The sequence below is a fragment of the Scleropages formosus genome, chromosome 9 (assembly GCF_900964775.1).
Source record: "Scleropages formosus chromosome 9, fSclFor1.1, whole genome shotgun sequence".
In the NCBI taxonomy this organism is placed as follows: Eukaryota; Metazoa; Chordata; class Actinopteri; order Osteoglossiformes; family Osteoglossidae; genus Scleropages; species Scleropages formosus.
In genome coordinates, this window is record NC_041814.1 from 17,615,084 (window position 1) to 17,629,624 (window position 14,541).

The following is a 14,541-nucleotide window of genomic DNA, read 5'->3' on the forward strand; positions in this document are numbered from 1 at the left end:
TCATTAATTATCCTGTTGCTTGGAATCATTAATAGTTAAAGTCCCTGCAATAATGTATAATGGATTCACATGGTTTTGTGATAAATTTTTAACGCTGGCGCTGGCCTCTTGGATAAAATAAATGCCCAGAGCGTCACCTCCAGCGGAAGGCGTGGTGGTGCGCGCGTGTCGTGGGGGCTGTCGGGGGCTCCGACGCCGATGTACTTCCTGCCGCGAGCCGAGGCAGACCCCGTAAGACCCCCTCTCTGGCCCCTCAGATCTGCGTGGCAGTGACAGGCACTGCTGTGACAGAGACCATTAAAATCACTCCCAGGGCAGCTGTTGAGCTGGATATGTTTTAATTATTTTTTTATTGCGGAGATGTTAGGCACCGGGAAGCTAACGGACGGAACCCGCGAATGGCCTCGCCGTACGCTAGGGAGATGGGCTGCTTGAACCTCCAGCCGTCCGCCTGCCAGCCGCACAAGAGAGGGTCTGCTCCACCGGCAGAGTAAAGGGAAATAATTAAGTGCAAATAATTAACATACACCCTCGACACAAAGGACCGAAGCGCATCCTCCGAAAGGCGTAGTTCAAACATAAATGGTCTCGCTGTCTCCCTGCTTCTGTTTTAATCATGTTTCGTTCAAATCAGTACAGAGGTATGAGTTTTTTTGGATTCGTTTATTTTTGTTCTCGTAGTTCGTCTCCTCTGACATTTCCTGCGTTTTACTTACGTAATATTTTCCAGCGGCGTCGACGTTAGCTTATGTTTCTGGTCGTCTCCGAACAGTCGTTAACCAGCTAATGCTAATTGGTAAGCAAACGTCTGCCGAGACCTTCGCTGTAGTATTGATGAGGCTGGATCACCATGTGAGGATTTCCGTGTGGAAGGACCCCCTGCGGTATGTACGCGGTGCTTTTCCTACACGGCACTTTGGGCCCTACGCCTCAATCCGTGCTTCCATCGTTTCGCACAATTTGGCCAGCGTCACGGTACCATGTGTTGGGATGAGGAGGGGGAGGGTTAGTCCAGTCAAGTATCTTGTCTGGCAACTGCACGCGAGCCTGTTTCAGACTTTTTAGGTGGCCGCTGGTGTTCCATACCGGCAGTCTGCGAGGGCCACGTGTGCGGTGCCGGCAAAGCGATGAGCTCGGCGGTACGCTAGAAGAGCAGCGCGTTTCTTGGCCTGTAGGAATCGGGACTGAGCGGGAACGACGCGGGCTGTGGGTGTGTGACGGAGACTCGACTTGTGCAGAATCAAAACGGTTTGTCGTTTGTTTCAATGTTCGACAGCTGTGAGAGCGGACCGCATGCGAGGAGGCCGCAACAAGTTCGGGCCCATGTATAAGCGCGACAGGGCCCTGAAGCAGCAGAAGAAGGCCCTGATCAGGGCGAACGGACTCAAAATCGAAGCCATGTCTCAGGTGATGCAGACTGTGCCCACGGACCTGACGATATCCTCGGCCATGCAGAACATCCACTCTGCCTCCAAGGGCCTACCTCTAAGCCACGCTGCCTTGCCCCCCACAGACTACGACCGCAGCCCCTTCGTTACCTCCCCCATTAGCATGACCATGCCCCATCACGGGGGCCTGCAGGGCTACCAGGCGTACAGCCACTTCCAGAGCCGCACCATCAAGTCCGAGTACCCGGACCCTTACGGCAGCTCTCCGGAGTCGCTCATGGGCTACCCTTACGTGGACTCGTACCAGAGCGGCTCGCCTTCCAGCTTCCCCCACCTCATCGTGGAGCTGCTCAAGTGCGAGCCCGACGAGCCCCAAGTGCAGGCCAAGATCCTCGCCTACCTACAGCAGGAGCAGGCGAGCCGGGGAAAGCACGAGAAGCTCAACACCTTTGGCCTCATGTGCAAGATGGCTGACCAGACGCTGTTTTCCATCGTCGAGTGGGCGAGGAGCAGCATATTCTTCAGAGAGCTTAAGGTACGCAGTCCCATGTCTGTCGTGACGGTGTGCGCTTGATTTTGACGTTTCAGACGGTGCAACGCTCTAGTTCGGAACTTTAAAACCTACAGGTTACTTGTAAGCTGTCTTACTATGTTTTAAAGCTGGCTGAAGTTTTGTGAGGCATTCCATAGCGAATGACAGCTTGCTTTACTTATGAGTTTGGCTATTTTACTTACTTGAGATGGGCTTAGAATCCTGAATTATTGTAACTTACACACACACACCATCACCTGAACCCCTTGTCCCGGGGAGCCGGAGCCTAACCCGGCAACATAGGGCGTAGGGCCGGAGGGGGAGGGGACACACCCAGGACAGGACGCCAGTCCATCACAAGGCACCCAAAGCGGGACTCGAACCCCAGACCCACCAGTGAGCAGGACAAGGTCCAACCCACTGCACCACTGCACCCCTGTAACTTACACACCAAAATGCAATATTGTGAAACATGTTAGAAATATTTCACCGGGCACCGTCGGGTTGTTCATAAAACAGTCTGTTGTGCCAGTATTAAGAATCCATTCATTATTTTAAAGGATTTGAAAATGTTACCTCCAGGCCACAGGTGGTGAGCAGCCGGTCTGTGAGATTTGCCCTAAGGGTCACTCACCAGGTTAAACTGGGTATTATGTAAGAGTGATCTACCAAAGTTCAGCCAAAGTAAATTTAGGCTGGCTAAACCCCCTTTGTCTTCACTGATATGTGTTTTTTTTTTTTTTTAACCCAAACCTTGACCATTCTTCTATGACAAAAAGAACATAAAAAGTTTCCTATGAGAAGCGGACAAACCCCCTTTATTCCCGAGGGGACGGGCAGTTTTTCCGGGACCGGAGCGCGTCATATTCTAGCTGCGGGCAGTCATTTATTCGGTGCAGAGGTTAAACGAGGAGCGTCACGAAACCTTTTGAAGAGGACGGGATGAGACCGAGTCACCCGTTTCTCTACGGTTTGGGTCATTATTGCACGCCCGGCTAGCTGGAACGTTCTTTTGTTCGCTCTCTTATCTCAGGCTCAACGGTGAATCTCAAATTGTGGCATTCCTGTCGCAGAGCTCTCTCGACAGCTTGTATTTTCGGCAAGCGGATTCAAAACGCACGCTGATATTTATCGTGCCATAAGTCCTTATCTGACACTTTCCCAATTGCGTTAACAGTAGGCGTTGAACAGCACTCAAGTGCGCTTTCAATTAAGTGGGTGTGGTTGTGCGGAAAAGGGTAGTTTTTGCGATTCTGTAGTAGGACGTACTCGAACGAATTATAATTCTATTAGACGTATCCTCTAACACATTTCGCCCTGCCTCACTTCAGCCTGAAATGTCATTATATTCTGCTAATGATGAGGTACACGAGCCACGTTCACTTGTGATTGAACCTCATTGTTCAAATGATGAAGCGTGGCGCTTTGTGAAGAAACTCATTTCTACAGCCAGACAATTGTTTCATAGCACTTCAGTAATGGGACAATAGCCTGTCCGTGGGATGCGGTAACACAATGCGCCGAAACGGCTGCAGATTTCAGGTACTTTTGCTCTGTACCTTTGCTAAATGATTCACAAAAGCGGAGGTGTGTGAAATGATCCCTCGCCGTCGACAGCTTTCGAGAGCCCCCGATTTTAATTATTCACGACATATATATATCTATAGCTGAGACGAAAGGCCCGGCGATTGCGGTGGGAGAAAATCCCATTCGCGAGCCCTTTTATGAGAGACTGGGCGAGCGCTGTGCACTGAGGAGAGGCTGGCGTGCCGATTGCGCACCAGCGCCATACAAAGCAGTGCGAGGGATGTCCTTTTCTCAGCGCTGCGACCAGCGTATCGAGGAGGAGCGGCCGCCGAGAGAAAGACCTTCGGTGCCAAAAGTGTCGCGCCCTCGCAGTTTATACAAAGGGCTCCTCCGTCGATGGAACAAAAGGGTGTTATTTATATAAGCATGCGTACGTCATAGGTCGTACTATAATTTAAACACTGATTTTTGACGTGCGTGCTACTACAAGAGATGCAGACCACTTGCCGTTTTCTATTCTATTAGTTAATTAATAATCCAAGTGTAACTGGGGACTGCTGGTCCAATCTAGGTGTGAAATGTCACGTTAGGTGGGCGTGCGTATGTTTTTAAGCGCCGGTGATGTTCAAGGTGCTAAGTGTGTGGGTTTACGTCCGTCCCGCGCGCTTTAGGCCTGCGCCACTCGACGGGATGCCGTATTATACCGTCTACGACGTAGAACGTTGCCGCATCTTTGGTACAGCACTGCAGGCTGACGTTTTTATGCGCTCTTCCATTTCCCATCCTAGATCTGGAAATATACAGGCTGATTATGCATAGGCTGATTTTATTCTTTTAAGTTAACCTCAATGTTTATTTTGCAAATGATCTTTTCCATCCAGCGATCTTCTAGCCTTGGTCTCCATCTGGTCTCTTCTCTCCAGCCCTCCTACAGTCCAGAGGGAGTTTCTTGTGCGTCATCACAAATTTGCCCATTTTAAGGTTTACGTTTACATTTATTCATTTAGCACACGCTTTTCTCCGAGGCGACGCACAACTCAGAAAATAATAGAAAAGTGTTTCACCAACACACGGAGAGATGTAGGCGCAAGTCGTTTATATATTTTATTTTCGACCTAGACAGTGTGGAACTCGGCTTTATTCATGGCTTTGTCTTCCACCGACGTCCTTGAACAGATCTAGCCGCAATATAAAGTGTGTCTCATTCGCTGTGTTTTTTTTTTCCGTTTTACCAGGAGTAAATTTTGATTTTTTCCTGATTAAAAAAACGAACAGGTAACATTTTTAACAGCAGTAATCTGCCACTCTGCTCCACTTTGCCGTTGGACTGAGCCGGTTCGCCGCGAGCGGTACATCCATACCGTTGCGTAGTCTTCGGAAAGGATTCGGCCCTGACTCGCCGCCCGAATGATCCGCGCTTGTGACCTCGAGGTTGCAGGTTCAAGTCCGTTGGGTTGCTCCGCTGCTGCGGCCTTGAGAAAGGCAGCCGATCCGAACGCTTCGGTGCCCGAGAAGTCTTACAAATGAGCGGGATACATTCAGCAACTCTAACTAATAAATTAAAGCAAAAACTGCACGTTGCTTTAAATTAAAGCAGCTGCTCTTACGTTATTGGATGCAGTCTAAGCATAAAAACATGTCAGTACTTTACTCCAGCGCTGCTGCACCTAGGGGTAGGTAAAAAAATTTCAAGCTGGCAGAACCAAACCGACGGAAGTTTTCGCAGACGTGATCGGACAAGGTCGCCGTATAAAATCAAAATCAACAGCTTCTCATTTTTGTACGCCTACTAGATTGACTTGTCAGTGAATTTTTCCTGCACCAGCAACATTTGGTCAAAGTATACACCATTTCACGTACTCCGTGTTTATCGTGAAGTCGTCATAAGAGACGTTTTTATTCCACGCTCTACCTAGATGACAACGGTTGTCATCACGCTGTTAGTTTGCGTGTCGGTAGAACGTACGGAAAATGCAAGCGATTAAAATGTTCAGTGGACAGATAAGTGTTTCAGCAACTGCGCATACGCTGGCACCCATCCATTCGCCGATGCGATTCGAATCGCGGTTCCAGCACATATTCTATTGCTATTACTTTAGTTAAGGCGAAGGAAATACTTTGGTGTTTTAATATTTATGATCGTAAGCTGGATCCAGTTACAGAAGTCACAGTTGGGTTTAGACGCACATGTCACCACTGTTTAATTTTTAGCATTTATTTCATTGTGCAAAGCCAAACGATAAATTGTATACTTGATTAAAATGTTCAGCATTCCAGACATTACTTGTCATCCTTTGGAGTACAGTGTTAACTATAAATTTTAATCACGCGTACCTCAGTCTTAGCGCATTCCAGCATTGAGTCATTTCGTCTGTGGATTTAACTGCCTATAAAAAGAGGTTTTACTAATTCAGTAACAAAACTGTAAATCAGCGCAAACTCGGCCCGGAATATTTAAGCGAAACTGCGAAAGGGAGAATTATTCAGCCGTTCAGAAGACTTTCGTCCGCGGCTTACGTTTTCGTTCTTAGTTTCCGTTGCGGTCATTTGGTCGCCATCCTTTGCGGAGATGCACCAAAAAGACCGGAGCTGGTCCTGGAACCAACGACCAACGGAGCCACTATTCCTTAACAACTGCGCGCCCCGCTGTCCCGATGCGTTCTAGTTACTGCCGTTTCGTCTCCTGTTTTTCGAGTAAAGCCAGATTAGACACTATGCTAAAACTGTATTTAATGCTTTAAAAAAAAATGCGTGCAGCGGGCAAAGCGTGCTTTTTGTCATGGGTGGAGGTCTCCTTCAGGCTTGGTGGAACACCTCACCTGCGGGGGGGGAGGGATGGGGGAAACAGATGCTGCGCTCCACAATGCAGAGAGCTGTCACCGGCGGGGGGGGGCATGGCGCTCGTCCTGCGGCCCGGCGGTCGGTGATTCATTCCCAGAGAGAGGAGCCCTCCGCGGCGCGGCCCTCGGCCATTGTTTACCAGATAAAGCTCGTGCGACAGCTTTGTTCTTGAGGCTTTGCAACACAATAGCACACAAGGAGAAGCTGTACTAAATATATGCTTTTATTGTTCTTTTGAGCTTCATTAAATTTTTTACTGCACTTTTTGTTTTTTCTTCGTTCTGGACTTCTCTCAGATTTACTCCCCGAATGTCATAATCCTCCAAGTCGACGCGATGTCGGCGGGAGGAAGGCAACGCGTGCGCTTCGCCGTAAGCGCCGCTCGGCGCGCACGCCCGATAAAAGTCAACGGCGCAAATCCTGAAAAGCTCCGCTGTTTACCCTCGTCCTTTCACGACTGCTAGGGGGAAAGTTTCGCATCGTCTAAGAACGGAGCGGGAATGAGGATTCCAGACGAGCCATTAAGTGAGGAGGACTGCATTAGGCCTTGTTCCTGGCTTTGCACCCAGCAGAGAGCCTGGGCCTTCAGTGGAAAAGCAGCTGGGCTCAAGCGCGGAGGTGCGTGCCATCTGCTCCGGCGGTGCCCCGCGCTCCGTCCCAGCAGCGGACGGCTTCGATACTCAACCGGCACCGGAACTGACGGGAGCTTATTGTTTCTCGATCCATTTTATCCCTGTGTTCATCAGCAAAACAAAACATCAGCAGGTCACACTTTCGTGTCGCTTTGTAGTTACTTTAGGAAACGCGAAACGCCGAACGTGTTTTCCGTTAAAGAGCGCGCGGCGATTTAGCTCTGTAAGCGTGTACTTTTCCTGCAGAAAACTTTTTCTGAGCGCCCAGGTTACCGTTTACAATTTTCTTCACAGCCCGTAACCACAGAAATTAATAAGGTGTTGTAGTCGCGATGTGCGGTCTCGCTCGCGGTATATATCCCTCCGGGGCCTGTCGCTGAGGTCACTCGGCACACTCCTGACAAACTGCACATGAGTGTCAGGCGGCGCCTGGCGGAGATTTGTAACTGTGTCCCTGGTCCATTGCATTTGAATTACTCCGCACTCCCCCCCGGTACCCCCCGCCCCGCCCCGGCCCCGCACGCCCCGCATTAGCGCCCGCGGGGGGAAGATGAACAAGGGAGCGGAGCGGCACCAAGGGCAGGGGCACGTCGTGAAGGACAGGGGGAAACAGGTGGAAGGTTAATGGCCCTGGACCGGATCCACCGGGCGCTCAGGCCTGATATATGGGCCCCGGGCCCGGCGCAGGCGTAGGCTTTCAAAGATATATTATTTCATTTGAGGAGCAGCATTCTCATCCTTGCATTTGTCCACTGATAGATGATATCCCCCTGTCCCAGCAGCCACAATTGGAGACGGCGTGTGAGTTTTTGCAAGGCCTGCTCCCGTACATGTTGTTTTTTTTTTTTTTTTTTTTCTTTTTTCTGCTCGGCTCTCTTTAACCTCTGAGCCTCGGCCCCTCCCACCCCCACCCTGGATGAAGCGGGCCTTGTGCCGGCCTTTCTAACGCCGCTCTTTCGGTCGTACGTTAACGATACCTTGCTTGTTCTGACGGTAAGATTGCAGCCGGAGCAATAAAGAAAACTCATCTCATTCATAAATAATGTGGCGCCGAGGGCAAAGGTTTTTGTTTATAGGCAGCGCTACAGCTTATGATTGTGTTTTTATTGTTGTTTCCCCCAGAAAGAAGCTGCAAATTAACCTGATGAGATGACCTGTTGGTTTTAAAAGTGTTTGTGACATCCGTTGCTTTGAACTAAACGTTTTTTTTTTTTATTTTTATTTTTAAAAAAGAACAGCTTGCTGCCCAGTCTGTCTCATCTGCCGTTCGCTTTCCCAGAGCTCCTTTCTCCTTCCTGCCGTGAGCCCGGCACGGCAGAGCGTCTCGGAATCCTCGTCCCGCTCCCCCGGGACCCCGGCAGCCGGACGGAGGAAACGGGCGCACTTGTTAAAAGGAGAGATTTAGGGCCTGAAATCCTACAGAGAGACATGAAGACTTGAAGGAGGAGTGTTCGCCGGCCGCAGAGTCTGCTCATCCACTTGTTGCTTTGATGAGGGATAAAAGGGTTGTCATGGACTGCCAGTTCCTGGCCGAGCGCTGATAGACCCATCCTGCCCGAGTTTTCCACGCTGTCTTGCTTGAGATACAACGCCGGGGCCTCTTTTCAGCGGCTGCCCGACAGCGCCGTCGATGGAGTTGTTCTCCACCTTCGAATTCTGAAAGTTCGAACCGTGGGATTCACGTTTGTAAGCCTGTGCCTGAGCGTTTTATTATTTCTTGGCAAAAAAAAAAAAAAAAAAAAAAAGACTGTAGAAAATGTGAGCTTCTCTTTAGGGCTGATTGTGATAAAAGCCTTTTTTGATTGTCAGGTTGTCGGGTTGGTTAAGAGGAGGATGCGGGAAGGAGCCGTTAATGGCGTCTTGCGTTGCACGCAGCCCCGATTGCGGCGCGCTGCAGCAAAGCGCGGGAATCGACAGAGCCGAGAGAGGGAAATTGGTAAACAAAGTGCATCTTTGAAGCTGATTTACCGGCACGCTGGCTAACAAATCAGCTCAGGTGCGCTGCTTTTTTAACACTGGGACTTGCAGCACACAAAGCGTGCATTCCTTTTCCTTTTTTTAAGTGCTGCGAACCGTGCGCCTTGACTTTCGGCAGGTATTGAGCATTTGTTCGTGATACAGCATCTGTTACTTTGATGGCGTACAGGTACACATGTGTACACAGAGGTACTGTAGTTAATGGAGCTGCGGGACTCTCCTATGTAAAAGGGTAAATCAGGTTAAAAGTTGGAGAAAAGTGTCAGCTAAATGAATAAATATACAAAACGAAGTATAGATGTTTAAAATCAGCATAGGCACAGCTTAAATTATCCTGCTTTCACTTTATTGTAAAGCGTGGTGTATTGGGGTATTGTTGCTGATTTAGGGGCATCGGTGGCCACATTTCAGAAACATGCCCGAGTGGCATATTTTCAGTTCATAGATATGTCCCGTGTAGGTCATGACAGTTTTATGCGGATCGTACAACTTTCAGCCGCTCCTCCGTGATGTATTTGGAGCAGGTAGGAGCACTTGGGGTCAGCAGGTAGCGTAGCGCCTTGAAGCTGTCACCTTATGATCAAAGGGACATGGTTCGAATCCCAGTCCTTCCGTAGTACCCTGGAGCAAGGCGCTTACCCTGGATGGGTACGGTACCCAGCTGTATAAATGGGTAAATCAATGTAAGCAGTCTAAGTAAGTATGCAAGTCCAACATTCATTGTAAGTCATTTTGGAAACTAATAATGAAGAAAGAAAGTTAAAATTTAAGCAGACCCCACTAAACATAAATTTCATATTATTTCTCTCCTTCATCCTGGTCTTTGTTGAGTTTAGAGGAAGAGCTTGGACCCCCTGCCCTTAGTTGTTTGAGTTTTAATGTGGGAGGTTGCTCTTTTGTCAGCTCACTCCATCTCAGACTGTCAGCAGCTGTCCACCACGTCTATTTTTGCCACGTATTTGCAACATCTATTTTGGACCGCGGCTCAGAAGACAATAGATGGCCAGCGAAGCGAGAGACGCGGCAAAGCATTCAGTTCGCTCGCTAGTTCGTAAATTAAAGTTGACGTTCGGGATGAGCTTCGAGCTCTATGGACGTCTCTTTCCAACAGGCACCACTGTACGCAATTAGTTATGATGTACAAAAATTTGTGAGGCCCTCCATCAGAAAATGTCTTTAACACGGTCGCTAAACGTGGACAGAACACCTGTTCATTACTCCGTTTTATATCTTCTCTTTCTTCGTGGCTCTGTGTGGAACACGGGTTGGCACAGCGCACTGTTTCCATTCACCGCTCTTTGTAATAATGAGCGTTACAATGGAATTCTTCTATGCTGGAGCCTCCTGAAAGAATGAAATGATGTCTGAAACACTGAGTGAACAAAGTCGTCCAAACTTTAATGACCCCTGGAAGAGTCTGAGACGAAGTGTTGACAGTGCCGTTGGAACAAAGGCGAACTGGCTCCGTACGCTCGGAGATGTTTTAGTAATTCGGTGGCACCTAGCAGTGTCATAGATTGTAGAGGGATATATTGCTCGAGAAGCCTTTGTCTGCCTCTACGGGACTTTTTGTGCATTTCATTAGTTTTGTCGATGTGGAAAGCGACCGGTATAGGGTGCGTCACTGGAAGAGCGCGCCAAGACGTTGCGGTGTTCAGTGCTTTTCTTTGATTTGTGTTTTAAAAGTGTAAAACTGGCGATTGAACAATTTTTGGCACACGGAATTATTGGCACTGACAAAATACGGTCGTATGGTTTAATTTACACTCGTTTAACGATTTACTGCAGCACACGAGTCAGGTATATTCGTTTAGCCTACAGCAATATATAGTAGACAAGTTACCACTGAAAAAAAGCCCAGCTGTTTAGAATTAATGATTTTGGGTGTACCTTACAATGCATGCTACAGATACGCCTCTAGACATTTAGGCACGGTACAGGTGCAGGCACCTGTGCTGTGCTATATTTCATGGAGCTGAAGGTGTGCTCCTCAGTGCAGGTAATTCAGGAAGGAAAGAGGAGGGACATTTTGTAGTTGTTCCCCCCTGACCTGATGACACATGATTTCCCTGTGTTTATCAATGTGCCCCAACCGTGCACGCACACACACACACACACACACACACACACACACACACACACACACACACACACACACACACACGTACGTACGTAATAACGATACCCATAAATTCTGAAATCAGGCAAAACAATGCATAAAATAAAACGTGTAAGAAATCATGCAGGGCTCCAGCGATGCGGAGCACCGCCTTGTAGATTGCACATAGCGAAGAGATCAATACCTCAAGCCAACAGTAAGAACTCATTTCGAGTTTGGAGGGAGGCATTGTTCTGTCGCTGTGTTTCAGGGTTCTTCTGGGATATTTTGCTCCCATGGCTTCATGTATGTTAGGAACCTAATGTTCATCTGAATAATTGATTAGCCTCCACTGTTTTTTGATAATTAGTCGATAGCTTCTTGGATTTAAACCCTCAAATCCCATGTTGGAGGCTCAGAGACCATTTTTTTAACATTATTAAGAACATGTATCTGACAAACCATAACACAGAATATGGAAACCTTAGTGAGTTTCCTGTTTGCCCTAAATTCTCCTACTTATTAATAGCAAACAAATTAATAGCATACAAATCAGTGCTTTTCTGTTAACGCTCTCAGTGATTTTCTTTCTTTGTTTATAATTTACTAGTTTAACTCCTAAAATAGCAAGCTTTTCTTTAAACTGGAGACCACATTTACTCTGTTGATTCAAGAATGGTAGTACCTTCTGTCTAAGGTAGCTGGGTTTATTAGATGACTAAGGACTGTTCTGTATCCCTTTGTGCTCCATTGAGCTGTTTGCATTTTATACCTTTTCTTTCCTTTGGTTATTATGTCCAGTCCATTCAGCTCATGAACCCATTCAGCTCAATGATCTGCACTTCATGTTTTCTTACAGTAATCAAAAAACAAAGTAGAACAATAGCTTATTGATGCATATTATCAAGCTTTTTGACAATGCAGTGTTTTACTGTGGTTTACAGTGTAAGAGTCGTATTAAATGAATCAGGGTTGAAAATATCAGGACTGCAGCAGAAGAGCTTCTTCTTAGTATTTTGCCCGTACCGCGGCCAGACGCGAGATTCCTAACGAATGGAATCTCTAGTAAGGGTCAGGGGTCGCCCTCACGGGTCTGTTAATGTGGTCACCGTGGGAACTGATCAATCTCCATGCCTCAACGATATCGATCAGGCCGTCCGTCAGACCGGCCCTCCCAGAGCCCGGCCGACCCCCGCCCGCACCGCCTGATTGATGCCTGCTGACCCTGTGGAGCCAATAAGGGCCTCCCACAGAGAGGTCTCGCTGATTCTCATTCACTGCGGCAACTGGCCCTCCCAGCGCCTGCATTTACTAATCTAGCACCGTGCGCACCTGTGCCATGAATTACGAGGACTTATAAATCCTCCCAGTTGGACGGCAGAATACCATTTGGTTTCATTTCACAGGCCGAGAACGACCTGGCGCGACTCCACCTGAGAAGCAAGCATTTTCCAACCTACATAATCCGCCTCTTCTGTTTTAAAGCAGTCTAATCTTTTTTCTAAAATAAGCAAATTTATATTGAATGTCAGCAAACTGCCTACTTCTGAAATTACTTTGACGCGCCAGTAGTCTTGAACCGGGCGTTTTGAGAGCTCCGCTGGCTAATGCTGGTAGCCGCACTTCAATTTGTCATAGGGCTAGGACCCTTAACAGCATAAATCTGCGTGGAATTTTAATTGAAAGAGTTTCCTTGTCATTGAGTAGACGCGGAGAATAGAACAGTTTCTACATGTTTTTACAGCTTGACATTTGGCAAGGCAGGGCAGGTTTAGTGCTTCTTTCAAGGTCCCTTCTTTGCCATGAACTGGATACCTTTTGGTTACAAGTGCAGGTCCTTAATGATTACTGCCACGGGCCAATGTCGAATGGTCCCTGTTGGCCTCTAGGTGCCACCTTTAAGGGTGGAATAGGAGTGAGGAGATAGAGGTCTCCACTGGCCTGCTGCTTGATATCCCAGGATGCTTGCTGCTGAAATGGTACTAGGACGAAAGAGGAATAAGGAGCTGCCAGACAGACAGACGGACAGACAGACAGACTGCCAGCCACGTGCCAATTGAAGAGGCCCATAATACGAGCTGTGTCTGTGCTGCCTTCCTCTAGGGCGGCGCCATGGAGAACGCTTGGATGTCGACCATCATCGTTTCAAGGACGTACTGTATTGTGCCCTTCAAATTAGACACAGCAACTGTGAAAGGTCAGGTTGCGGTGATATGCGTTGTTATCTGCCGGTCTCGGTGCTGAGTGGGTCTGCAGTCACTCAATAGTGCCCGCTACCATTTAGAGGTGAAATTTCACTGATTTTACACTGAATTTCATCTTTTCGATAGTGACTGACTGTCAGTGACTTTGTAAGGGAGCACAAAGTAAACAATATTAATCTTTTCAGTGATATACATATATACAGTATATATATACATACATGCAGACATTATATATATATGTATGGCTGATGTATGGATGAGTGATGCAGTGTAAGTAGTGTATCTAGCAGTGTAAGTCACCTTGGTGAATAAGGTGTGTGGGCTGATAACACTACATAGAGTTCATTAGGAGTTGCTTGGGAGAAAAGCGTCTGCTAAATAAATAAATGTAAATGTGTATATATATGTACATATAGCTATATGTAGTAACAAAAATATTCTTGCATCATAAAGTTTCAGTTCTGACACATTTATTACTGTTAACTTTGCAGTGCTGAGACAGTCCTTGCCAAGTAGCTCCTATATGAGAGGTCTGGAGAACTTTTGACATCATGACAAACCATACATTTCTGCTTTTATTATGTATGATTTTTTTTATTCATTATGATACAGTGGTTTCAGGTGATTATATATGAAAAATAGTAATACCATGCCTTACTGCTTATAATAGCCTGCAAATCAGTTCAGTTTTGGACACACTTCTTTAAATAAATGACATAGCAGGTATATAACACAAAAATGTATTTCACATAATGTTTCAGATCAGAATATGTATTTGTCATTTGCACCGTGCTCTCTTCGGGTAGCCTTTGCTCCTTTTTATGAGCATCTAACGCTGTGTACATCTCCTGTGTGAGCACAATCTGAGTCCCGACAAAACCACGTTGCATGTGTGTTGTCGCCATTATTGGCTTAATGCAGAATTTTTCAGTTCCACAAACATTTGAGTTTGAATAAACCGGAACAACCTTTAGACTGAGTGAGCTTGTTTAAGGGGAATGGCGTGTTTGACAGTGTTTTTCCCCTTGCCTGCCTCTGCTTCCTCAGAAGGGAGTGAGAGCACGTGCGCAAGAGGGGAAGGGGCCGCATCCGAGATGAAAGCGCCGGCATCCCGACCCCAGTGACAGTACAAACAAAGGGTACGGTCAGGGAAACGGTGTTGTCTGTTCTCCTTAAAAAGGTCAGCGCCATTTCTCTGTCTCTGCTCCCTGTCTCATCTCGGGTTTGCCGCTTCCCCCCGCACAGCACTAGTTGTCCGTTTTTGACAGCCTGCTTCACGAAGGGTCCCCAGCCAGCGAGAGACATAGAGGAAAGGCCTTTGATAGCGACTCTCCAGCCGAGA

At 47.5% G+C, this 14,541-nt stretch overlaps 1 protein-coding gene across 1 annotated transcript in view; it reads left to right on the forward strand.

The window, feature by feature from the left end:
- The window catches only part of nr5a2 (nuclear receptor subfamily 5, group A, member 2), a 48,771-nt gene that overhangs the window by 10,416 nt on the left and 23,814 nt on the right, over positions 1-14,541 (forward strand). The window contains exon 5 of the mRNA XM_018753955.2: positions 1,277-1,923. Coding sequence (XP_018609471.2) covers positions 1,277-1,923 — 647 coding nt within the window. The remainder of the gene's footprint in view (positions 1-1,276; positions 1,924-14,541) is intronic.